Genomic DNA, 24,616 nt, shown 5'->3' with positions numbered 1-24,616 from the left:
CCAGCTGGGATCATTTAAACTCACTTAGGAGCCTCTATGCATGAGATACCAGGTTTGGTGGCTGCTTACAAAAGCTCTAGTAACCCCAGCCATGAATTCTTGTTTGATCTTTGTGAGCTGCTATGACCATTGCTCTATAATCCAAACCATAGCTATGTCAGATGTCCCGTTTGAGGTGTGGACTATTCTTATACAAAGAGGGAAGCATTTACGTTTCAGGCAGAGTGGAGCACTGTGTATCTCTACAAAGAGGCACAGAAGCGACAAGCAAAGCAGGTCATTAGAGATTTTCTTTTTATCGTACCTGAGCTCTCTGCTAGGTCATTAGTGTGGGTTATATTGTAATAGTACTTCACACTGCAGTGAAGATCCCTATTGTGCTAGACTCCATATAAACACCGAGAATAACACAGACTTTGCAAAGACTTTATAATACAATTTAACTTACGATGAAACAGATGTTTGTGACAATGGAGAAGAGAATAATAAAGACAGCATTAGTACATGTTCTAATACTGATCATGGGCATTGCTTTGGGCTATGAATCACTAGAAAGCTTTATACAAATATTTACTTATAAATAAATATTAGCAAAGCCTATTATACAAAGAGAGAAAATAGGATAGTAATTTTTATTTCCAAATAGCATGCAGCATTTTTGGCCTAAAGTAAAATGTGTGACAGCTAACAGGCTGACTAGCACAGGAGCACAAATAAGTAGTACCTGAGGAATACACAAAGACCTGGAAGAGGTATTTAATGGTAGCTTTTTTTAGCTTGTGTAACTGGATGGCAATATAATATAGTTTTGGCATCTTTTGTGGATATTTTTGTTCACTGATATTTTTCAAGGATACTGTTTCAAACATGGTTACCTTAAATCACTGCTCAAAAGCGTTGACAAGCACACACTTTGTTGTGAGGTTACAAACAGTTCTCTTCACTGTTCGCTCCCCGTGGCGGTTGAGGTGCCTCATACAACAGCGTAGCCACTAGCTTTTGGACTTAACCTCTGCCTTTGAAAATTGCACTTGTTTTTTCTGTTTTTAACATTTATGGGCGGAGTTGTGTTAGCATATAGGGCTTGATTGTGCCCTGTATGATCAGCTGCAATTCTTGGGCTTTGAAAGTCAAGCAGGTAGATGAGGATAACGCTTCTTGTCCTTTTTAAACCAGAAGACTACCAAACCTTTTTAAAAAGTCCACGGCTTCTCTTGTACAGTGTTGTTACAGGGCATTATTTACAGCCTAGTAGGAATTCAGCTAAGCTTTCAATGTATTGTGGTTTTTGTTTGTTTTGTCATTCCTGTTTTCTCCTACTTTGTTCACCTTTAAGTTTGACAATGTGTATGTGTTTTCTTGAAATAATTTTGTAATGGTTTTGAGATGCACCTTCTGATATCTCAGGGGAAGCAGCTGATGAATACTTCCCAAAGGTTCACCTGTGGTGATATTTAGGGTTGGCTCTGGGGTGCCTTGCTGTTTTGGGTCAGGGAGCTCTAGGCTTTGCAGAGCCAAGCCTTGAGCATCACCTGGCTGAGCAGCTTCAAGGACTGAGAAGGCACATTATTAGCCATGTAGCTGCTTTCTTGAGTTGCACTTTTGAGTAGCTCTGCAGCCCTTTTACATGCTGTAACAGGTAACATTTCCTGGGAAGCCTGTGGTTCTTGTCAGTGGGAATGTTGCATATTCAGTATCTGTCATATTAGGTGATGTAGAAGCTATTTGAGGTTTCTCTCCAAGCAAAACTGAAAGACATCCCAGATAGTTTGCTTATGTCATATAAATCTTTGATTCATCCAGGGGCTAGATGCCTGCTGGTGACAGCAAAAACATGGTCCGAAACCCAGCACTGAAAGCCAGCACTGCGTGTTCCTGCACTGAGCAAAACGCGGTATCTCAGGTCCCTCGGTCGTCACTGATGCAGAAAGGACTGAGGGCTGTTGGTCCCATGCTGCCGGTGACACCCACAGCGTTAGCAAAGCTGCTCCCACACACGACTCAGTTACTCATATAGGGTCCAGTGGGTGTCGTTTGGTCTCCTGCAGCATTCAGCGTGTGGTTAGAGCCCACGCCATGGCCTGGATGCAGACACTACTTTACGTGGATGGAAGCGGGGGACAGGCTAGCTCTAACCTTCAGTGAATTGTCCATGCTCAGAACATGGAGTCACCGTGTCCTGCCTGATTACGGCCTTCATCTAAGGTTTGGCTTTTGAGAACGAGGTCATTTCATCATCAGATCTGCTCTGATCTTGCAGCGAACATTCCCTTTTCATACAAAGGTGAAAACTGTATTCCCTCAAACAAAAATTTTGCACTAAATTGTGTAGAAGCAAGAATAGCTTCCTTGAAAATACAATTCAGGCCAGGGACTGGCGTGAGCCGGGGGAGCCCAGTGCAGGTAAATGAGCTGCAGTGACGGGCGCCAGTGAAGTCTGTGACTTACATGTATGTGCTGTGGCATTTGTGGGGCAAAAGGGTATCATGTGCTGGGATGTAACTGCTGGGCAAATTACCCTGAATTAAATGATACCAGACACAGGGCCAAATTCTGACGGCACTCTTGCTTCCAACAAATTTTCATAAACTGCGTTTGAAAGAAAACCCTGGCTTTTATGCAGTAAAGCTGAAGCTGTATGTCCTAACCCAGCCGCGCAGGTTACAGTGCGTGCGATGTACCCTGATTCCCTCTCTGCCTGTTTTTTCTCTCTCTCTCTCCCTTCAGATGGCCAGTAACCCATGTGCCAGGCAGCCGCGGCCCACGCTGGGCGAGCCGGCCAGAGTCGGCCCCTGCCACTGAGGCGGGGAGGAGGGAGGAATCGCCATGGCCTCGCACCGGCAGGCCCGGCTCGCCGGCCCTCCGGACGGAGGCTGGGGGTGGATGATCGTTGCCGGCTGCTTCCTTGTCACTATCTGTACCAGGGCCGTGACGAGGTAAAGGGGCTGCTTCTTGTCTTTCTGACCTGTTTGTGGCATTATTCCTTTTTTTTTTCCCCTTAGGAAGAGGATTCGGGATCTCCCCTGATGTCCCGTAGCTGCAGGGGTTGTTCTGGCTAGCTACAAACCTCTCTCTTGCTACATTTTTAAAGGCTTCCTGAAATCCCTAAGGTTGTGGGGATGGCTGAGGGATTATGAGCCCTCTGGTTTTAGTCTCGCCTCCTCTGACAGCTGCTCTCTCTCTCAACACCCTCTCCTTGATTTTTTGCGGAATCAAAGCCTCGGGCAGGCAGCGTTATTTCAGATTGTGGTGGTTTGGTCGGGAGGGAGGAATCATGTAGGGTCTCTTTGGGTCTGCTGTGTCCCTCCCACCCCACAGCTGTGCTCATTTTTGCTAGTCCCAGTGGATTTGCTTGGCTCCTGAGTCTATCCGAGAAACCTCTAAATACCCCCTTCTCCTACTGCAAGCATTTTGGGTACAATCCTGGCTGAGAAGGTCCGTGCCCCGGAGAGGAGGCCCCTCTCTATACCATTCTGGTATCCAAAATATGCAGAAGATATTTTCTCAAAAATAGAAGGAAGAGGAATAGACGGCTGCCTTGCACAAACGTAATGTATACATCTGGGGTGAGATGGCTTCCACAGCTGCTGTTGGGTGACTTTGATGTTGACTGGAGGCAGAAGAACCTGGTGTGTGTGAACATGGACATTTAAGCTATATTAAGCAGAGAGACAGGCACCCTGGTGAGTGAGGAACACCGAGACAGTGCCTTGTTGGGCAGCCAGTATAATGTAAACACAGTGTTTCCTACCTAAATTTTACATTTCTTTTAAAATAAAGCTACCAGGTTTAGGAATCTAAAGTCTAGGGTTTTGGAGTCAACAGCATAAAAAGGGCATGGAAATGTTGACACAGTGTTAGTTTATGTATGCAAATGTACCAATTCCGTAATAACAATAGAGATTTCCTAGTGGATTTAATTCCTTTTTCACATGTGAAATATGTTACATCCGAGAAATCATCTAATGGCTGGCACACATCTAGAGTATACACAGGAATGAAGTATGTGCAAGAAAAAAGCTGAAGAAAGTGGTGGTTCATTGATTTGCAGGAAGAAAAAAGAGAGGGGGAAAAGGAATCTCTTGCTGATCCAGAAACCAGAATGAAACTATGCAGCCTTTTAATCTGTTCCCTTGCAGGGACAGGTAGAACAGTAACACTCATTAAGCAGAGCAAAGTAACCTCTCCTGGAAGCGTTTTAATAAACAGTTGGAAGGTCCATGGGCTCCTGCTGTGTTTTGATTCTCTGTTCATGAGGAGTTGCTTTTCACTTGCTTTGCACTTGTGCATCTATGAACATACAGCTATAGGTGGTGTTGCCTTTATAGGTACTATGCTGGTCCTGCCCTGCCAGTTTGTGGAGATGTGAATGCCACCATTAGTGAGCAACAAGGTCAGTGAAGAACTGAGGAGCCCTGGGGCTTTGTGTATTAGGGAAGCAACACCATGATGTGGGCTATAAATTGCTGGTCATAATTACAACTTCAATTTCATTTCAGTTAAAAATAATATGAGTCATAAAAATCTAGCAGCAGATACCACCGTGAGAAACATGTGGTATTATAGTGTTCATAATCTCTCTGGAGTAGTTATTTGTCTGAATTAGGTTCTACATCCGCCTAATTGTCTAATCCCACTGTTGGGATGATAGTTGGACACCAATTTGTGATTCAGTTGTTGCCAGTGCAAAGCAAGGATTCTTCTCTGGTTGAATCACCCCTAGCCCTAGGTGCCTTACACAGAGTACTGTTAGAATTATTCAGCTTGCACACATCACTTCATGTCTTGTCCCTCATGCATTATGGTAGCCCTTCATTTCCAATATCCCTTAGAAACTGTTTAAAAATTTCTCCATCTCGTTGGGATTTAGGCAAACCACAGATTTGATTTTCCTGGGAGCTGGAGAGGACCTTCAAGTGGGTATGCTTTATACCTGAAGAGTGAGACTGGTGTTTTCTGTGAGGCAAATATCCCATGTTCAACAGACTGGTGTTCATGTTTTCTTTCCTAGGTGCATCTCCATTTTTTTTGTGGAGTTCCAGGCATACTTTGGGCAGGATTATGCCAGAACGGCTTGGATCCACTCTATTGTTGACTGTACTACGATGCTCTGTGGTGTGTATTACCCTTTTAAGACTAATGTGGCTGCTTTTTCTTCAGCTCCATCTGGTTTTAGTGTGTTCACAAGTTGGTGGAGTCAGCTGGGAAAGACAGATACTGTGGGGTCTCTGGGGTACAGTATATCCAAGCTGCTTCCCCCCGCATGGGGGAAGGGAGTGTCTTCATAGCATAGAAAAGAAGCAGAACTTTGTTTTGTCAAATGATCTAAGTTTTCAGAAATGTACTTTTGTTGAGGTCTAGTGGGACAAGTTGTGTTTGAGAGCTACTAACTGAGCACTTGTTTCTTTTGCCTTTTGAGTGGAATCATATTTGAGACTTAGCACAGGATGTACATCTTGCCTTCAGATCAGGTCACAGTCATCCTCCTTTTAGCAAACTTGTATGTTTAAAATGTGTGTTCTTTTCCCTTAAAAGAAAATTTAGTGTTACTAAAAATGACATGCATCAATGCAGCAGTTGTACTGAATTTCTCATGGGTTTACTTTAAAACTGTACAGCTAGGTGAAAATCCATGCCCTAATCCTGTGGAAGAGGGTTAATCCATGAGAATTGCTGTGAAGGCACAGGGACACAGCTGGAATGAGACATAGCAACTCTCCTGTGTCAGCCAGGTTGTATCTTGGGGGAAAAAGGATAACCTTGGACATAAGATATAAGGTTATAAGACATAAGATATAAGGATAACCTTGCCCTGGCATCGCAGGTAGCAGAGAGGGAGAGGGCTGGTGGTGACACCCCACGGTAGAGGCGGGGCAGTCTGGGAGCCATCAACGTTGGAGAAGTGCAGGAGAGGGGTAGCAGCGCTGCAGATGGTCCAAAAGATGCAAGACCTCTCCTGTTTGGGTCTGACGCAGAGCCCACAGGGCCAGGGAGGAGCGAGGAAGGACACCTGAAGTTACTGGAGGCTGAAGTGCAAATTCCAGGTGGGGGAAGGTCTCAGTGTTGTAAGAGTGGAGTAATGAACAGTGTGGGCTGTTGCTGTGGCCTCTCTTGACCCCAAAAACTGCAGAGTAGCTGTGTCCCGTAATGACTTTGATCTACTAAAATGGCTGCTGAGAAAGCTACTGTAAATTTCAGTTTTATCATGACTTTCAGGAAAATTATTTTTAGAAGTTTTTTGGTGCTCACACCATTGTGATAGGGGGATGTTGGAAGACGACTCTGTGTAGCTGTGATCACCGTTTTCTCCTGCTTGCCTACTGCTTCCTTTTCCTTGACGACTGTTGCAACAAACTGTGTGTGAGCACCTGCCATTAACTACCAGCTTTATTTGTTTCTTTGAAGCCCCACTTGGGAGTTTAATCAGTAATCATGTATCCTGCCAAGTTGGTATCATGCTAGGAGGCCTGCTTGCGTCTACTGGACTAATTTTGAGTTCATTTGCCACCAGCCTGGAACATCTCTACTTATCATTAGGAGTCCTTACAGGTAGGAAGCATTCAACCTCTTTGTTCCTGACAGGGAAAAAACACGGGAATGTTAAAAATGATGGTACTTCCTTTCAAGAGGGGTGATCTCTTCTCCATGTCATATTGCCACCGCACTGGTCAGTAGAGATGCTCAGCCCCGTTCTCTTCATTGTAAAGGAGAGGCTTTGGATGCCCCTGTAAGGGCTTCAGCACTCAGTGAATCTCATACAGCCCAAATGCAGCATGCTGCAAAAGCAACTCTTCCACTTCTGTTAGAGAGAGGACTATGGATAAAGTTCTGAAATTATGGGAGGTCAGGAAGGACTCCTGTTGCAGGTGATACACAAAAATGTTTCCTTTTCTGCCTGTGATTTGGGAGGAGTTTGTTACGGTAGGAGTCCTAGACTGACCCAAAATATTTGCATGTTTTAAAAAAAAAAAAAGTTTAAATCAAAACAAAAGAGTAAGCAGGCAGAGGAGCACTGGGTGAATACCTGGTACCTCAGCTGTGCACCTTATTTTTGTCTGCGTTACATTCCGTTTGAAAAGGAAACAAATTGCTGGTTGGTAGTGTTGCTGTAGCAGCTCCTCCATTTGCCTTCAGGTATGGTGGTAACAAATATCTTTGCTCTGTCCTGTCTCCCTGTGTTTGCTGTGCACAGAGGAACTTGAGAGGTGCCAGTGGTCACACTGACATTCCTTCCTCATTAATACTGACCTGGTAGCCACGGTGATATAAGCCCTTGTACTTGGTCCCCTGCTGTTTAGTAACAAGTTGGTGGAATTACTGCAGTTCACATGCTGCCAACAGCTTATTTGTTTAAAAAAATAAATAAAATCCTTATTGTAGTGCATGTCACTCCTGTATTACAATGTTAATCTTTGACAAATGTGTTCATAACAAATAAAAAGGCTCCTTGTAACTCGAGGGACTGTACCACATACCATGCTAATGCCACTGAGGCTTCCTTAGCGAGAACCGCTGTGAATACTGAGGAGGAAAAGCAGTTGCAATTTGTACATGGAGTTGTAAAGAGCCAATTCTACAAGCAGTGAACTTCTAGTCTGTGGGGACTGATTAATGGAGAGGTGAACTGTTGGTAAAGGCGAGAGGTGGTGCCCCAACCCAGAGAGGAGGTGGGAGCATAACTGGTGAAGGTCTAAATCCATAAAAGCTGCAGGACTTGAAACTGTGAGGAGTGAAGCAGAGGTGAGACGGGGGAGTGGCAATAAGTAGCAGAGTTCCTTCTAAGAGGTATGAAAATGTTTTCAGCCCCAAACTTTGCATTTCCACTGTTCACAGAACATTTATTGGCTTTTTTGGGGACCTATTTCCCCCTGCCATCTCACTAAAAAATAAATGGTGTGTATGCCAAACAGAGTGTGATCTTCACAGCTCGCGTGATGATGTCTAGCTCAGGGCTGCTCCTCTGGCTCTGCTGCCCACACACGTCCAACCCCAGCTCTCTGCCCTGCTCCTCCCCTCGCCTTCTGAGGGCTGCCAGAGTGGGCACCCACCACCCAGAGTCCCTCTAATCCACTTATCCTGTCCTGGCAGGCTTAGTGCCGGCCCGGCACAGTGCGGTCTTTGAGGAGGATGTGGCAAGCTGGTTACGGCACTGGCTGATTATCTCCTCTATAGGCAAGTTCTGCCAAGGGCAGTGGGGACTGTTTTACCCTCAGTGTATGACATGCTCCAAAACCCTAGTCAGGAACTCATTTCTGCAGCAGGTTCAGAGCTATAAGTTTTAGTGTTTAGGGCTATAAGTTTTAGTGTTTAGGGCAAGCATTTGATGATTAAAATCTGCTCTCTGGTTCTGCAGCAGAGACCACAATCTTTTTCCCAGTCTGAGAGATGGATCTTATGTGTTTACTAAATTGGACATGGCTTTGTTTTCTGAGGCTTTTCTCCCCCCTCTTTACTTGTAGGCAGGGATTTAAAATGGTCAGGCCTCCAAGCAGCTGCTGTGTGGAGTTTGTTTAGCTGCTTAAAAAAGGTTTATTGTGGAATATTAGTAACAGAGACAGACTCTTTGTACTGTGTTTCAGAGACCTGAAAACTAATGTTCAGGGTTGCAACAGACCAGAACACAAACTGGTGCCTCATCAGGACAGTGTGCCCAGTGCCAGCATCTACCCAGACCGTGGGGCAAGACCTCATCTTGCATCCAGGAGAGGCTGACACACTATTTCTCTGATGTTTATTGATCGTCCTTCTTCTTGTTAAGTGAACCCCATCACTTCTTTCTGAGCCTTGTTATTGTGGATTAATGATGATCTGTTAAGTTTGTCAAGTCAGTGACCCTGACAATGGAAGAAAGGAGTCATCCTGGTTTCTGTTCACACTGTGACTGAGCTGCGTGATACAGAATCAGAAAAAGCTTCCTATTCATTTGTGCTAATGAAAGTAGGTTATATAGTTTAATTTAATGTGTTCCATATGTCATGCTGAGTACTAAGCCATCTGCACTGTGCTTTTTCTTCTAGGACTTGGGTTTGCACTCTGTTATTCTCCAGCCATTGCGATGGTGGGCAAATATTTCAACAAAAAGAAAGCGCTGGCATATGGAATAGCCATGTCAGGAAGTGGAATCGGTACCTTCATCCTGGCCCCCGTGGTCCAGCTCTTAATTGAGCAGTTTTCCTGGCGTGGAGCTTTACTCATCCTGGGAGGTTTTGTTTTAAACCTCTGTGTCTGTGGTGCCTTGATGCGGCCTATTGCTCTTAAGGAGGACCGTAAAACTGCTCCTGAGTTTCTTGAACAGGATTATGTTCCCGAAGCACAGAAACAAGACTTAAAGCGAACATCCATCTATTCACCTTTAATCAAAGCGTGGTCTCATCAATGTTTATGCTACTGTTCATGGAAGGAATATGACTTTTTACTGATGCCAGGCTTCATGGTGCTGGCAGTGTCGGTTTTATTTATGGCATATGGCTGTAGCCCTCTTTTTGTCTACCTAGTGCCTTATGCTTTGAGCGTTGGAGTGAGTCATCACCAGGCTGCCTTCCTCATGTCCATTCTTGGTGTCATAGACATCATCGGTAATATCACCTTTGGATGGCTAACAGACAGAAGGTAATGGCTTACGGCTAAGCAAGTGTAAGCTTTAGCTGGTGTGAGGCTGGATGCAAGTGAAGTGTAATACATATAAAAGTTAATATTATGGACTTTTTCTGTACGATGTGTAACTTTTCAAAAAAACCGAACACGCAGTCCAACTTTCAGAAACGCTTACTGTTTAATATTCTTGTTTCTTCTGAGTTTGTTCAGTTCTGCTGGTTTAACTTCTTTTTTTCCTGAAGAAATGATGTGTTTGTGCAAAGCTCTTGCATTTGACAGTGGAAGTGTAACCCCCTGCCTGAGGTAGGTTGAGCATGATCCTCTGTACCTATTTCCTAGAGGATCTCACTCTACTTCCTCTGCCTTTCCATCTCTTTTGTGCCGCTGGGGAGGCACAGAAGTCATGGAAAAGGATCAAGGGGCTGGCCCAACACTGTCAGGCATATACTCAGAAGAACTGACCTAAAATTGTTATACGTTTTCCAGTATATGAGAACTCACCATGCTTTGCTAACTCAGCTCACTCCAAACATCTGTGTGCAGCATCTGTAACATCAGTAGAGACTGCCTAAATTAAGAAGGCTTTTGATTCTAAAGGACGCACTCTTTGTGCATATTCAGTTTGTGGGAAAAATCAGTCATTGGTTTTGTGGGGCAGGGAGAAAGGGAATTGCCATCTCACTTAGCTCATGCTAACTCCAGTGTTTAAAGGCTGATGCAAAGGATGACAGCTACGAGAGGTATACTGTAATATTTTTTTGCATAATACTGGGAGCACCTTGCTGAGCTGGTATGTAAAGCTTGATGGAATACTGCTTTGAACATTGAAACTTCAGAGGCCTGCAAAATCCCGGCAGCAGAGCAGCTCCCCTCACTAGGGGCAGCCTGAAGAACACGGCAGGCAGCATGGGCTGCTGCTTACCAGATGTTTCTGCAGCTGTAGGTGGGCAGCTTTCCCTAGCTGGGCTCATCAGTGTTGAGCTTTTCGTCTTGAAGACTGTGTAAGAAAATGGACTTAAATTTGAGCTATATAAAAGAGAAGGAGAGAGACTGAAGTGCTGTGTGCCAGAGCATAGAAACTGAGATGCCGTGTCCAGTGATAATCTTTTTCTTTTCTGTTTTGAAATTTGCAGGTGTCTGAAGAAGCACCGGCACTTTTGCTACCTCTTTGCTGTGGGAATGGATGGCCTCTGTTGTCTTTTCCTGCCAGTTCTCCAAAACTTCCCCTTGCTTGTGCCTTTCTCATTTACCTTTGGCTACTTTGATGGAGCCTATGTAACGCTGATCCCTGTCGTGACTGCAGATGTAGTGGGAACTTCTTCTTTATCATCAGCACTGGGTGTCGTGTGCTTTCTGCATGCCATACCGTATCTAGTGAGCCCACCTGTTGCAGGTCAGTTCACAAATGACTTTCCTATAATCTTACCACTACTTCAGATTTACCTATTGATGTGATGTAAAAGGAGAGGAAGGACAGCAAATGCACGCTGAATGTGGAGGTAGCCCCTGGGCAGGGAAATAACACATCTAGACCTTTATAAGACTCTAGAACCCACTTAAGCCCTGTCTTGATGGGATGATTTCTTACATACAGAGTGAGTTGAAATTTAAAAAACAAACCAGTATGGAATGGGGCTTCTAAGAGCTGTTACATCACCACTTCACATAGTTCAGAAATTGTGCAAGTAGAAGGAACAAAAGATTTCACAGTGAAATTACATGACTGAAAATGTAACCTAAAGAGAGTTTCATTCCAAGGTTTTTTTTGTGTGGAGGACTTGATCTTTTCAACTCAAGACTGCTTTGAACAGGTGGGTGAGTCAGCTTTACTACTGTTTGGTCATAGGCTCATCACGGTAATATCTAACCATCATTTTCCCCATCGGTTCCATTACAGTGAAGTAAGGATGAAAGCTGTACTCCTATTATTATTTAGAAAGAACTTGACACAGTTTTGAATATTGTGGAAGGACAGAGATCTTTTTTTCAAACGGACATATTTATGTCTTGCATATTTTGTCTGCTGTTCACATCAATTCCCAATTAATCCCTGCTTCTGAAGCTTTTAATTTAATTTTCCATAGCAAAAAATATTGCAAAATGGAATTATTTTAAGTGATGCATGAGCCTAGGGCGTAGCTCACTAGATGTTTCTGTATGAGGCTCTCATGCACACAATATTTAATCCCAGGGCGCTCTAAGCATGTCTAAAGACTGCCAGTTAAATCCATGCAGTTGAAAGATGTTTATTTAGTATTGTGGTGATGACTGCTGTGCCTTTTCTCATGGGTTTGACCTCTAAACAAAAGCCCATAAAAATCTTATCTGCCTGCCGAGGACAAATCCCTCCCTCCCCCAGGAGGTAAAAGTATAATGATGGTGATGTAAACCCGTATCGTTTGATTGTATTTATATGTGATAACTCCAGAAGTTTATAAAACTCCTGTTGATCACAGGATTTGTAAATTATCAGAATTTTGGTGGGCCTTTAAAAACCCATGACTTGTTTTCCTACAGGTTGGCTTGTGGACACAACTGGCAGCTATACTGCATCATTCCTCCTGTGTGGATTTTCTATGATATTTAGTTCAACGTTATTGTGCTTTGCAAGACTAGCAAAAAAAATCAAAAGAACACATTTGCGGTCGCTCACCAATGACACTGGCACCAAACAGCACATCTGGACAAATGGAGCAATAGCTTATTCTGTCACAGCACAATTAGACCAAAAGGATGTTGAATTTTTGGCTGCAGATACAAACAGCTACAGTAACAGATGACAAGCGCTGTCAGGATTCAGCACTGCACAGCCGTGACTGAGATGGAGGCTGGCTCTGTAGTGCTACGCTGTTGAAGATAGTACTCCTGTGAAACAAGGCATCTCTCAATTAGATTTTTCCGTCGTGTTTTAGCTGGCTAAAATCTACATACAGCAACAGTAATACCAAGTTAATGCAGTAATAGAAGAAAGCTAGACTGAAAATAAAGAGAGTTTATAGATACAAATGTTCACAGATTTATTTGAAATGCAGTATGTTGACGCTACAGGTAATCACAGATAATTGGCTATGATCAAAAGAAAACTAAAAAATAATCAGTCACCAAAACTGAAAAATAAAGCTTAAATTATTTCAGAAATAGTATTAATGAAATAATCTTTTTGGTGTTCTGGTCTATTATATTTCAATAGACTACTCATACACAGCACCAAAAAACCTCCACATTTATCAGTCTGCATCAAACTCTTTGCAAATAACTGTTTCAAATGCCAAAGCCATTTTTTTTAGAAAATCTGGTAGGAAACTGTGATTTATGCTGAAAGTATCTCTGGAGCAGCTTTAATTTTTACAGTGTGCCTGAATTTTGTAAGTACGTTGCAATTTAATTTCAAATATGGTTTTAGACCTACATTCCCAAGCCCTCTACAGCAAAATTTTGAGGTGGTTGCTGCTTTTTTTCCTGGATATCTTTAAAACTTGAATTTCTAAACATTGACATTCCAGGTATGATCCTCCAGCTGATCCTTGTCCGGGAGGGTGGAAGAGGTGCTGTGGCTCCTCTGCTATCTGAAGAGGAGTACATTTGTGCCAGGGGACTAGGCATGCTGATAGACAAACCTGCTTTAGCTGCGTTAGTTGGAAGAAGCCCAAAGGTGGCCCAGGAGACCAGAGGAGAGGCTTGTGTTTTTCTATATACAGAGCCTCTTCCTCCTGTAAAATCAGCAGCTGTTGAAGAAATTTAGAGTCCATGCAAGCAGATGATTGAGAAACTGCCCACTCCACAGGCTATTAGTAAAGAGGATGTTGGCAGACAAAGTTGTTTCTGCGTATTCCAGTGGCAAGTCTGTCTCTTCTTGGCCCCAGGAGCTGTATCTTCAGATGGTGCAAATTACTCGTGTGTGCCAGCTGAAGAGCTGATCAGGTCACTTGTCCTGGACGGCCAGAACACAACAGCTGCGATTTGCCAATGGTTTCCTGCTACTCGTGTGAGGAATATTCTACAGCTGGCTGCTTCACGGGAGCTATAGACTCAATGTAGGCCGTGGGGTAAATTACTGATGTGATGATTTAATAAATTATGGGATGTTTCTACATTTCCAGAGTGAAACTGTTGTCAGCAATGGAGGAACTTCGCATTCTGCAATGCAAATCACTTCTGTGTTTTGATGCTGTATAGAGCTGCATTCTGTTCATTAGCAAATTGATCAGAGTCCAAATAATTTTTATCAATGCTGAACTAGTAGTTTTGTTAATCATCTGCAGCGTATTCAGTGGTTGCTCATGGTGTCCTATTCCAGTCTGTGCCTCAGAAGGGAAAGCAAAATACTGATGTTCACAAATTTGATTTAGATCAAGAGTACAGCCATAGTGGTATAATGTATTTTTTTATATATACAAATAGTATGTGTATCAAGTAGTTCCATTATTCATGCATATTTCAAATATAACACATTAAAATTGTTTGACTTAGTTGTCTGTGTTCAAACAAAGCATTCCTTGCTGCCCTCCTTCGGAAGTGTGGTCAGAGCCAGTAGCATGACTTAGATGCACAGACCACAGATGAAGAGATAGGAGTGCAAAAACTGCTTAAAACTAATGACATAACCTTTTTTCAGCTCTGCGTGGCAATTGAGTCCTGGGCCCTAATTTTTATTTTAACATACGTTCATAAAAAAAGACAAAAATTATCCATGAGTATTTCTTAATGAGTTAGGAAAAATATGCACATTTAGGAGGAAAAAAAAGGTGGCTTTATTAATTAGTAGTGATGAAGATATTGTGTTAGATCTTAATGCAAAAGTTTATATCAAAAAGTGGGGAATATGTGGTCTACAAAGAAGATAAGCTATTTCAATGAGTTAAAAGTTACCGCTGTCATTTACTTTACAAAAACTTAATTACTTTTTTACCACATGTCAGCAGTTGTTCATGCCAGAACTGCATATTATAAAAGCCTGTTGGAATAATACTATATGCATTTTTATCCTAGTAAACAATACTGCGTAATACATTATTAGCATTTTTTTATTTTTTTATTTCAAGATATTTTTCATAGGCTATTCTGTTTCGTGTTTAACATAATTAAGGCAGTATTTCTTGTTTTAAATATCTAATTCAGCAGAAAACATTCAACTAGATTTATACACAGACCTTTTGTAGAAAATGATAGAATTATTTCAGGGTTTACTAATATTGTTTCTGCTCTGAATTAAGCCAATGGACAAAAACTTATATACCAGAATGATACTTTCTGTGCATAAAAAACACTGCAGAATATCAGCCCTGTCATGAATCTCCCCAGCTCAGAAACAGAAGGAAGGAAGCATAACAAGAAATAACCTGCAAGTGGAAGAAATAGGAATACAATCCACGTTTGCAAAGCCTCATGCCAAACTTCTAACCCTTGGTCCACACAACCCAAACTGAACAGCTCATCTTCATCCTGACATGTGAAATGTTTCAGGTGGCATGTTATAGAAGTATCTGGATTATACCATTTAAAAAAAAATGAGTTCTTGTATCTACAATTTTTTTTCAGAGATTGTAATATTCAGGCTGTTCTCCACAGAGGATGTTTCCTGGCATGGCATGGTGCAGCGGTAGGCAGAGATACCTGGGCTAGCTGTGAACAATTTCCCCACCTAACACTGCATGTTCCCACCAGCCCTGTTCAGCACTGATGGATACAAGCTTGAATGGAGCACTGCAGCGCTGAGCCTGTCTGGCTTCCCGGGACAGCGTGGTCTGACTTGGCTGGGGTAACATCTGTCCGAGACAGAAACAGACGGATCGTTCCTCAGATGAATCCTGCCTGGGATAGTACTCTACTCCATGCAGTGAATGGGAATTCAGTGTGAGTGAAACTGCTTACAGCTGCTGGAGTTATCCCATCAGTTTCCATTCCGTGAAGTTTGAAATGGGGAAATCATCATTCTTTTGAAATCGCTTATGTTCCAGTGATAATTTTTATCAGGTCAGTTTTGGAACATTTAATAAATTTTACCTTGAAAAATTCTGTGAAAACAGCATTGGAAAAGTCAAGTACCTTCTGTTGAAAAATAACCCTGTTTTCAGAAAAAAAGAGAAAACTTTGAGCCCAAACCATTTCTGCCAGCTTGGATGATAATTTATCTCCTGAAAATCAAAGGTTGTCTGTGCTACTATATGGTGAATGTATTTCATATTGCCACAGCAATTCCTTGTTTGCTTTCTAAAGTGTTACAAATTTATGTGAGAAGAGCTTGTTTAAGTTAAGCTGTGACAGTACCATGAAGTCCTTAGTCAGGATCGCCTCAATAAATAATACCTTCTTCTAAGTGACTGTTCTGGTGTATTCCAGTAGAGTTTGCTATATAATTTAGAAGGTGCTTTTGATTCATAAATGAATACTTCCTGAAGGGTTATCTTCACTGCTTTTTTCCCTGCACCACAAGCGTAGGCTCCAGTGATGTATTTGTGCTTGGGTGCGAACCGAGAGGTGTTCAGGTGTTCTGTGTGGTTCTGGTTTTGCCCATTGGACTTGGATACTGCAAAATGTGTGTTTCGTTTTGTCCACTTCCCGAAGCTCAAGCTCAGCCTCTTCCCTGTGTCGGGAAGAGGTTCCCATTCCCAGGCAATGCAGCAGCACCACCCTGTGGGAAATAACATTTCTCCTCATTTACGAGGCACTAGGCAAGAACTAGAAGGCAGCGTTGCACAGAGCATCCCCGGGTGGTTCTGCGATCCAGCGCAACCCTCCAGAGCCCGGAGAAGGTAAGGCACCATAAATAGATTTCTTGCATCGCTATGCCTCACAGTCAATTTCTTCGCTGTGGAGAAGACTGAGCCTCTCTGACTCTTCATAAAGATTCAGGCTCACATTTTTCTCAAAATACTTTATTGCTTCTTATTTCTGCAAGGTTCACTTTCCAGGAGAGAGGCAGGAGAGGCTCTGGTGGCCGGGTGTGGAGGGGAGCGTGGATGTGCCACCACGGCTACAGGAACCTGCACCACCTCTTCCTCGAATTCTTCCCTGCTGCCCTCCATGCCCTCGGGAGGGTTTGGATGGCCACAATGCTGATGTTGGAAGCCTCAAGACTGCGAAAGGCAGCAAGGTTGCCTAATGTACCCTTTTGCCCACACAGCTGAGCACAACACCGTAGGTAGTCACCAGTGACTGATTTCAACCCTACTGTTGTTCCTACCAGCTTTCAGGAGTGGTGTGTCAGTCCTGCTCCCAGTCCTTCCTGTTCTCCCCCCTCCCTGCTCTTTCCCTAGGTAGGGCCACCTTTGTTTTTAAGAGAGAAGCTGGCAAGTGGCTGGAAAACAAGGATGGATTTTGCCCTAGCCCTTTCTTAGCAAGAAGGTGTGGTTGTATTATGTACACTGCTAAGCTCCTGATGACTTTTGCTTGTGTTATGAAATATTATTTGAGGCAGAGCTGAAAGGGGAGAGGTTTCTTGATGCTTCTTGGACTGGCATCATGTTTTACACTCCTTCAGACCTGTCATCCTGTCTCTACATGGGACTGCTGTTGCAGGGGCCGGAATGCTCCAGGATGGCTGGAAACAAAAGCGCATATCCTTCCTGATGGGCTCTGTCACCAGTTTACCACTCTCTGACCATACTCTGTCACCATTCCATGTTACTGGCTAAGGCTCAGAAGTGTTTTGGAAGTACAGCAGTAGCTTCCCCTGAGCAGCATGATCTATTATACCAAGGTACAACACTGGAATTAGGCCGGCCCGTTGTAAAGAATACTGACTTTTGGTTGGATATCTGAAGACAATCACCTCCTCCACCCATTCTCTCTGTCCTTTCAGCCCTTTCTTCCATTCACGTAGACTCTCTGGGCAGCCACCCCTTTTCCCACATGCCTTCTGTGTTCTGCTGCCCTGTTCTCCGGTGCTTATGCAACTCTTTGCTCTAGCTGTGCTCTGCCCTCCACATCCAGTTCAGTACCTTTCTTGTGTGTGTTTTCTATCCCTGGCTTGTTTCACAAGCACGGTGGCTGCAGATAGCCATCTCCTTGGCATCTCAGAGACTCCCGTTTCTCCCTGTAGTGGTTCCTGAGAGCGCGGTTTTGGGTAAACTAGACAGATGTTGTTTTGTGCAGTGTAATTCTTTGGTGCAACACCTCTGAAGCCAGCTTTGCTGAGAATTTGGGAAAATAAATGGGGCTACCTCCTGACCCTTTCATATCCTGACAAAATTTTATCCCTGTTACCTTTTCGAATGGCCATTTCCCTTTCTTTCATCTACTAACACGAGGATTGGTCAGAAGAGAGATACCAGAAGCAACAGTTGATGGATGCAATGCTCTTTAATAGTTCGCAACAATAATACATGTTTTGTAAGCTTTCCAGTGAACTAGCCAAACAGTGGTTATTTTTCATAGTTAAACAACGTAAAGGTAGTAAACTGAACAAGTCTTCAACAAAAGTTTCTTCTAAATAACACTAAAAAAAGACATTTTTTAAATATTTGAAAAAGCATCAGAAATTCCATTTGTGTATAAGCACGCCTTTCAAGTGGATAGATGAAATACTACAATATGATTCCCTTATCTTTTTCTCAGTAGAAGGCAAGATCTCATTTCCAGCTTAGAAGTTCTGTGTTCTACAGTTCATCACTTAACTACAACATTTATACCAGCGTTAGCACTGCAGACTACGATAGCTTAGCTATTATTTAGTTTTTCCAAGCATGGTCTCTGTTGGTGAATGAACAAACAAATGAACAATCATCATCTGCAGTTTCTACATTGTCACCAGAAAGTGATGCCACCAGATGTTTCATCTAGTTATAGCTTCAACCTTAAAAAAAAAAAAAAAAGTTTTGAGAGTCTGTTGAATTGTCCTTGGGTTTGGGGTTTTTTTTGGTGTGAAGGATTTTTGGGAGCTTTAGCTTGAGATGGAAAGTCGTAGCTCACATAATGCACTCAGATATTCTTCATTGTCAGGATACAATGCTATGGCTTTCTCATAGCACTCAATCGCTTCAAGTTTCTCACCACTTAGACTATGAACAAGTCCAAGTGTAGCAAAATCTGTTGCATCTCCTAAACCTCCTCGAATTCTCTGTTCCAACAACTTCTTCACAGCATTTCTGCACTTATTTCTTACAAAAGAATCTTCTTCAATTTTCAGCCCTTCTATGTAACACCTAATGGCTTCAGATTCCGATTTCATATGAAAACGCTGAAAATTGCCATAAAGGTAGTAGAGTTGTTGTTTGTCAACACAGGATAGAATATTTATCTGAAATGCTTTCTGAAATGTCTCTTCTGCTTCTTCATACCTCTTTCCTTCTGCATACATGTTTGCTAGGTCAGTATGGGCAGAAAAAAATTTTGTCTTTTGGTCAGTCACTGTTTTAAAATGAAAAATGGAAAGTCGGAGGAGTTCCTCCACTTGCTTTTGAGGTGGGTATCTTGTAGTCTCTTTCAATTGAAACAGCTTTGCTCTGTAGCAGAGTCCTAGTTGGTGATGCAAAAAGACAGATTTTGGTGTCACTGCTAGGGCCTTTTTCAAAATCTCCAGTGCCTTGTCCACTTGTCCTTTCCTTCTGTAAAATTTAGCAGCATACCGCAGTAAATAAGGAAGATCAGGGGTTTTCTGCATTGCTTCTTTAATGTACCTCTCCCCTTCATCAACTTGCTTTAAGTCCTGAAGTTTTAATGCAAGTAATGCCATAATGAAAGTATCATTTGGATTCAGTTCCACTGCACGCTTCAGGGGCTTGAGGGACAGGTTTACGTCTTCGCATTGTCTGTGAGAAAAATCTTCCAAACGATACATTGCTATTGCATAGCCGGCATTAAACTCCGGGTTATTGGGTTCATTCTTCAGAGCATTTTCAAAGCAATTCTTTGCTCTCTTGTAGTATTTTGCTCCAAACTTTAATAATGCCCATCCTTGCTCAGCATAGATCTCTGGAAGCCGAATCTTCCACTGAGCACTGCTTGAAAGCTTTCTGCAGCTGTTTTCCACTTTGCTTACGTAAGTTTGAGCTTCTTCGTATCTCTTCATGTGGTAATATATCCAGGCATAGTTCCCCCAGGTAACAAGACTTCTCCTGGCAGTTTCATCTGGATGATTTTTTTGAACTTCTTCTTCAGCTTTTTGGAGATTTCTCAGGGCTTCCTCATTTGAATTCTTTAGGTGGCATACATAGGATAGTAGATTATAATTTGTGATGTTGGATTTTTGTAAAAATTCGATCTGATCGCCTATTGTTTCCTCTAGCTCATCGAGATCCACATCCTGCTTCAGCAAAGTCCATGTAAAATGACATTCTAGCTGCAGCAGGGAGCTCTTCAAGGAATTCTTGGAAATGGTACTAGAAGAAATCAAAGAAAAACTTACTTATACTGCATTTGCTTTTTGCTACTCTTGTTTTTAAACCAGGCATGATGTACTTCAAAAGCAGGCAATACCTCACCTGGTGCCACTCGTCAACAATACTTCAAACAAGCCAAAGCTGTGGGAAGCCACAGGTCTAAAGAGCTGAATAGTTATTTTAGTAATTCTCCTTGCCAGTGTATGAAGGCACCTCTTACATAGCAACAGAGCTGGTGGTCTGGATGTCAAAGAGGAGGGCTAGTCTCCATGGTAAAGCTGGCACACCTCTGGGCCTCAGGAACATATTTCCTATACTGGGAACAATTGCTGAAGCCTACCCAAAAAGAGGTAATCAAATAAAAAACTTCCCCCAAAACACAGAGAAAGTGATATAGTACCTTTCCCATGTCTCTGTATATTTTATGGTTTGATTATAAATTTCATTTTGAATTTCCTGCATTTGTAAATCCTTGTTTGTTGGATCATAGCACCATTTTTATGTTATGATTATACTCATGTATCCAGTAGCCGGCTCCCAGATCCCACCAGTCACCCCACTTGCTGGCACTTGGGTGTACAGGCCCCCAGGGGCGCAACCCCCCTCCACTTGCTGGTACAGACCACACACTCACTCACTCACTAACCCTATGGATCCCCAGAAGCTGGTTTTGGACATCCAGTAGCTGGTCAGGGATCCTCTCTCTAGCCGGGTGCCTCACCCCTCGACACACATGCACGCATACTGACCAGATCCTGTTTACGTATAACTGGTCCTTATTTCCCCTTTACCCCTCTCTATTTTTCAACGTTTGCTCCATCTCAAATCACCCAGATCCCTTGTTTTCCTGCCTTTGGTCCCGTCCCCAGACATCCCTTAATAAGTCTTGCGCAATCCCCAAATCCTTCTCCCTGCATCCCGTAACGTGTCCTGTATCCCTAGGCAGTTCAGACTGTAAGGCACTCCCGTAGACCCCTGGTGCTGGGTGTGCCCACGGCCCGTGGGGCTGAGGGTCCCCTGGGGCAGCCCTGGGAGGGCTGGGTGGGGGCTTGTGTCCCTGACCGGGGCACTGGGGAGCCCCCACCTGCCCTCGTGCCTCTGTGCTCCTCTGTGTGCGTGGGGATGGGCTGATGGCTCTTGAGACGGGCCTGGGAGCAGCCGGGGCAGGGTGTTATCTGGGTTCCCCCTCCTGCCATTGCCTGCCTGTGCCCCTGTGTGGGTGTGCAGACCAGCTTTTATCACACGATCTGTCAAGGACAAACCTTTACAACGCAGAGGAGATAATACTTTAGTCCATATTGTGCTCTCCCTTAAAGAAGGAATTATACACTACTTTATAACTGAGGCTTCTCTGTCAAATCCTTCTTTGTTAGAAAGACTTCTCTGGTCTCCCTCCTGTAAAACCCAGAGGGTCTAACAGCCTGCATGGTACAACCTCTGCTGCTGCTCAACTGCACAATCATATAAAACAGGAGATGTCTTTTGGGTAAAAAAAGGGAGTGAGTGGAAAGACTGGAAAATTATGAGGAGGCAAATCAAAGAGGAATCAGGAAGCAATTCCTACAGGTTCTGGGACAGTGGGACAGGACACTGGGGCGAGTGACACTATACACATTTCCATCCAAACCATCTGACACAGACGTACTGGAGGAAGGTCAGACAAAAAAGGTATTTATAAATGCTGCTAATGCATAAGTTTGTCTTACAGACTTCTTTGCCTTTCTCAATATCCTCCTCTGCCTAAGTGACACTTGTGATTGGTATTAACAGCAGTTCCTAATTAGAAAGCTGTATGTGAGGTAATTACAGTTCTTCTGGGATGAAGGGGAAGTGAGAGTAAGTTCCTGTTATTATCACTATCTTGTTAGAAACCTTTGGTGGTGAATACCACAGAACAGATATTGGCTCCCAAGTCAGCAGGAATAGCTTGAAGCATTTAAGTAGTCCCATTCAATTCAAAATGAAACTTGTGTTGTTTTTTATTGCCTCAGCTGAGAACCATGACAATGCACACACGGCTGAAAACAACAGTGGAGAGTAATTAATGAAAAGACATATGTAGAAAATGAATATTCATGAACATCACAAAAACAGGTTTGTGATGCAGATTAAACACAGTTTGGCTTAGTTCAACACATAACTGGTAAATGCAATTTCCAAAGTTGTCATAAACATCTTGGCTTTGCCCTATTTGAGTGTGTGTATGTGCCTCTGTGCATGTGTGACAGCCTTCAGAAGATGTTACCCCTGCCCTTACGCTCCAACCTGCAGCCCAGAACCCGCACTACCCCGTTTGCTGGCCCTCGCAGTAGCAGAGATCAGAAAGTAAATTCTCAAATGCATCAGTGCCAGTCACCCATTTGGCTGGGCACCAGCTACGGCTGCAGCCTGGATTTTATCCCTGAACTGCATGCACACAGTTTTTCTGACTGTCAGTTCTGTTCACAGAGACTGGCCCTCGTTGGAGAAGCAATAACAGTACAATATGTAATAGCATCCTTATTTTATTTTGATTCTTCCAGTAAATATTCTGTAAAATATTTGCCGCTGTTTGGATCCCCAAAGTCCCTCACTGCGTACATTTATGTAAATAATAAGCATTATTTTCCCATGGCATAGCAAAAAAGCATCTTTTGGAGACCGGGTTGCTTGCTTACCTCATGGCTTTCCTTCTCTGCTCACTTGTCTTAAGGCAGCTTCAAGACCAGAGGAGTACTGCTCACTGTTGTTATGACTTTCCTTTTATGTGCTCCAGCCCTCACGTGATCTATGAGTAATTTAACGGGAACCAGAAAGTGAAACTTCAGTTTATGTCTGAATCTGTAAAAGAAGCTGGAACAGCCTCCATTAGGGAAATAGAAACACATGAGTCACTAAGCTGCTTTTTTTCAGCTTGGCTCCGTGCCATGCATTACATTGTGTTGTGAAGAATGTGGCAACAGCTCGTAATAGCTCCCAGCGTTTACTTTGTTCAAATCCAGAGGCATCTACGATAAGGAGAATATTTCAGGCTAGTATAGGCTGACCTGGTTATCATGCATAGGCTAGGGAAGGGTCATTTCCCCCTCCTGCCTCTGCTGATGCATCTTTGCACAATTTTGCACCATGCTTTAGGCTCCTGTTTTATTGGCATTGTGTCATCCACACGGCACTCACACAATGGCTTATCGCCCCTGCCTGCACTCCTTCATCCTGCGCCTCCACATTGCAAGGTCTCTGCTGTTGTACCAGGCCTGTATTTCTCCGCGCTATGCCACTGCATAAGAGTACTAAATATCTCATCCCACCTAGAACAACTGTTTGTTGCTGCTCCCTACATAAAACTGCAGTTGTACTGTGCAAAGATAAATGAAAGTAAAACAAATTAGATACAGTCAGTTCAAGAAATTGCTGTCACAGTTGTGCCAGGCAAAGCAAAACTGCAGGCAGGTCAGGACAAGCTCAAACAGAGCAGGCCTGGCAAACCTCGGTCCCGAGGCAATGCAAACTCAATGCAAAGCTTATGGCCTGTTGCTAGCAACAGCAACGCCATGTTACAGGGCTACACGTTAACAAAGAGATGGGGCATGGGTTGGCTACTGGAGCACCTGTAGGTATAAACAACTCACTGATGCTTAGTTTTAAAAAAAATAAATGCAGACCTGGCTTGATAAAACTTATTTTAGGGGTAACAAAGAGATCAAAGAAATAGTATCTAACATATGTAAACAGCACTATATATAGTAAATTCAGATGTAACCTGAAGCTGCAGACCAGTGAAGAAAAAGAAGGGTGTAAAAGCATGTTAGCAAGCATATAAAAATGACCCAAAATGGATCCTGGGGAGAGGAAGAAGAAACCACCACCATTAGTATCATGTTTCTCCCAAGAAAGGATGCCAGTGGCTGATGTCTGTTGGTGTTGTTTCCCCCAGCAGCCTGAAGCTACTGAGCTGAATGCCCAGAGGAGCAATCTCTCGGGGAAGGAATAGAAACCAAGAACTGTCCATGTGCACGCGTGTGTGCGTGTAACAATTTTAACCATAATATTACTATTATTGTGACTTTTTCTGTAAATAAGTACTTTAACTGCATTATTTTTCTTTCTCTTTGTGTAATAATTAGATCTAGACTAATGATAATTCTTGCATTAGACTAAGACTTTCATTATACTAACAAAAAAATTCTTGTCTTTACCTGAGTTGCTTCCTCTTTACCCATAAACAAGATCTTTTAAATAACATTACAGAACTTCTTTCCAGTCTTGAATCCATTCCATTTTAAAATGTGACAATATATTGTTAAGAAATGTGTTTAATTAGATACTATCTAATGACTTTTCATAATTAATATCTGTAGAATTTGAGCCCCCCCTCCCTCCTATTTTGTAGGAATAAGCAAATAAAAATGCCTATAAGGGTGCCTCACGAGGCTTCTTATTGTTCCTGGTATATGACGAGCTCCCCTCGTTTTGTGAGATTTTTAGTGGAGGATGCACGAGGTTGTCCCTCTGTCCTAACAAGCCAGAAAGTCATTTACATCAAACCTCATTATCACCTCAGAACTGCTGCTGCTGCCATCATGTTCAATCTCTGCAATTACCGACAAGAATTAACAGTATTCCAAGCTTTTATTTATAAATTTATATAATCTCCGAATGCCAATTTGTATGAATTTTAGATTCTGGCTTATAAAAGTTTATCTTCTGCAGTATGAACAGTCCGT

General features: G+C 43.0%; 2 protein-coding genes across 2 annotated transcripts; one reads left to right on the top strand and one right to left on the bottom strand.

The window, feature by feature from the left end:
• The first annotated feature begins 2,735 nt into the window (after positions 1–2,735).
• SLC16A12 (solute carrier family 16 member 12) lies at positions 2,736–12,465 on the top strand. Its single transcript, XM_072870814.1, has 6 exons — positions 2,736–2,936; positions 5,012–5,115; positions 6,406–6,549; positions 9,018–9,609; positions 10,728–10,987; positions 12,112–12,465. The coding sequence occupies exons 1-6, from the start codon at positions 2,827–2,829 to the stop codon at positions 12,372–12,374; spliced, it is 1,473 nt and encodes a 490-aa protein (XP_072726915.1). The 5' UTR covers positions 2,736–2,826; the 3' UTR covers positions 12,375–12,465.
• A 5,397-nt stretch (positions 12,466–17,862) lies between these two features.
• On the bottom strand, positions 17,863–22,693 carry LOC140655485 (interferon-induced protein with tetratricopeptide repeats 5-like). The gene is made up of 2 exons (XM_072870112.1): positions 22,571–22,693; positions 17,863–19,913 (listed from the first exon to the last, which is right to left on the bottom strand). The coding sequence occupies exons 1-2, from the start codon at positions 22,573–22,575 to the stop codon at positions 18,476–18,478; spliced, it is 1,443 nt and encodes a 480-aa protein (XP_072726213.1). The 5' UTR covers positions 22,576–22,693; the 3' UTR covers positions 17,863–18,475.
• Positions 22,694–24,616: the final 1,923 nt, after the last annotated feature.

The sequence above is a fragment of the Ciconia boyciana genome, chromosome 8, assembly GCF_034638445.1.
Source record: "Ciconia boyciana chromosome 8, ASM3463844v1, whole genome shotgun sequence".
NCBI classification, from domain to species: domain Eukaryota; kingdom Metazoa; phylum Chordata; class Aves; order Ciconiiformes; family Ciconiidae; genus Ciconia; species Ciconia boyciana.
The sequence above is the reverse complement of the archived record's forward strand: the minus strand, read 5'-3'. Positions and strand labels throughout refer to the sequence as shown.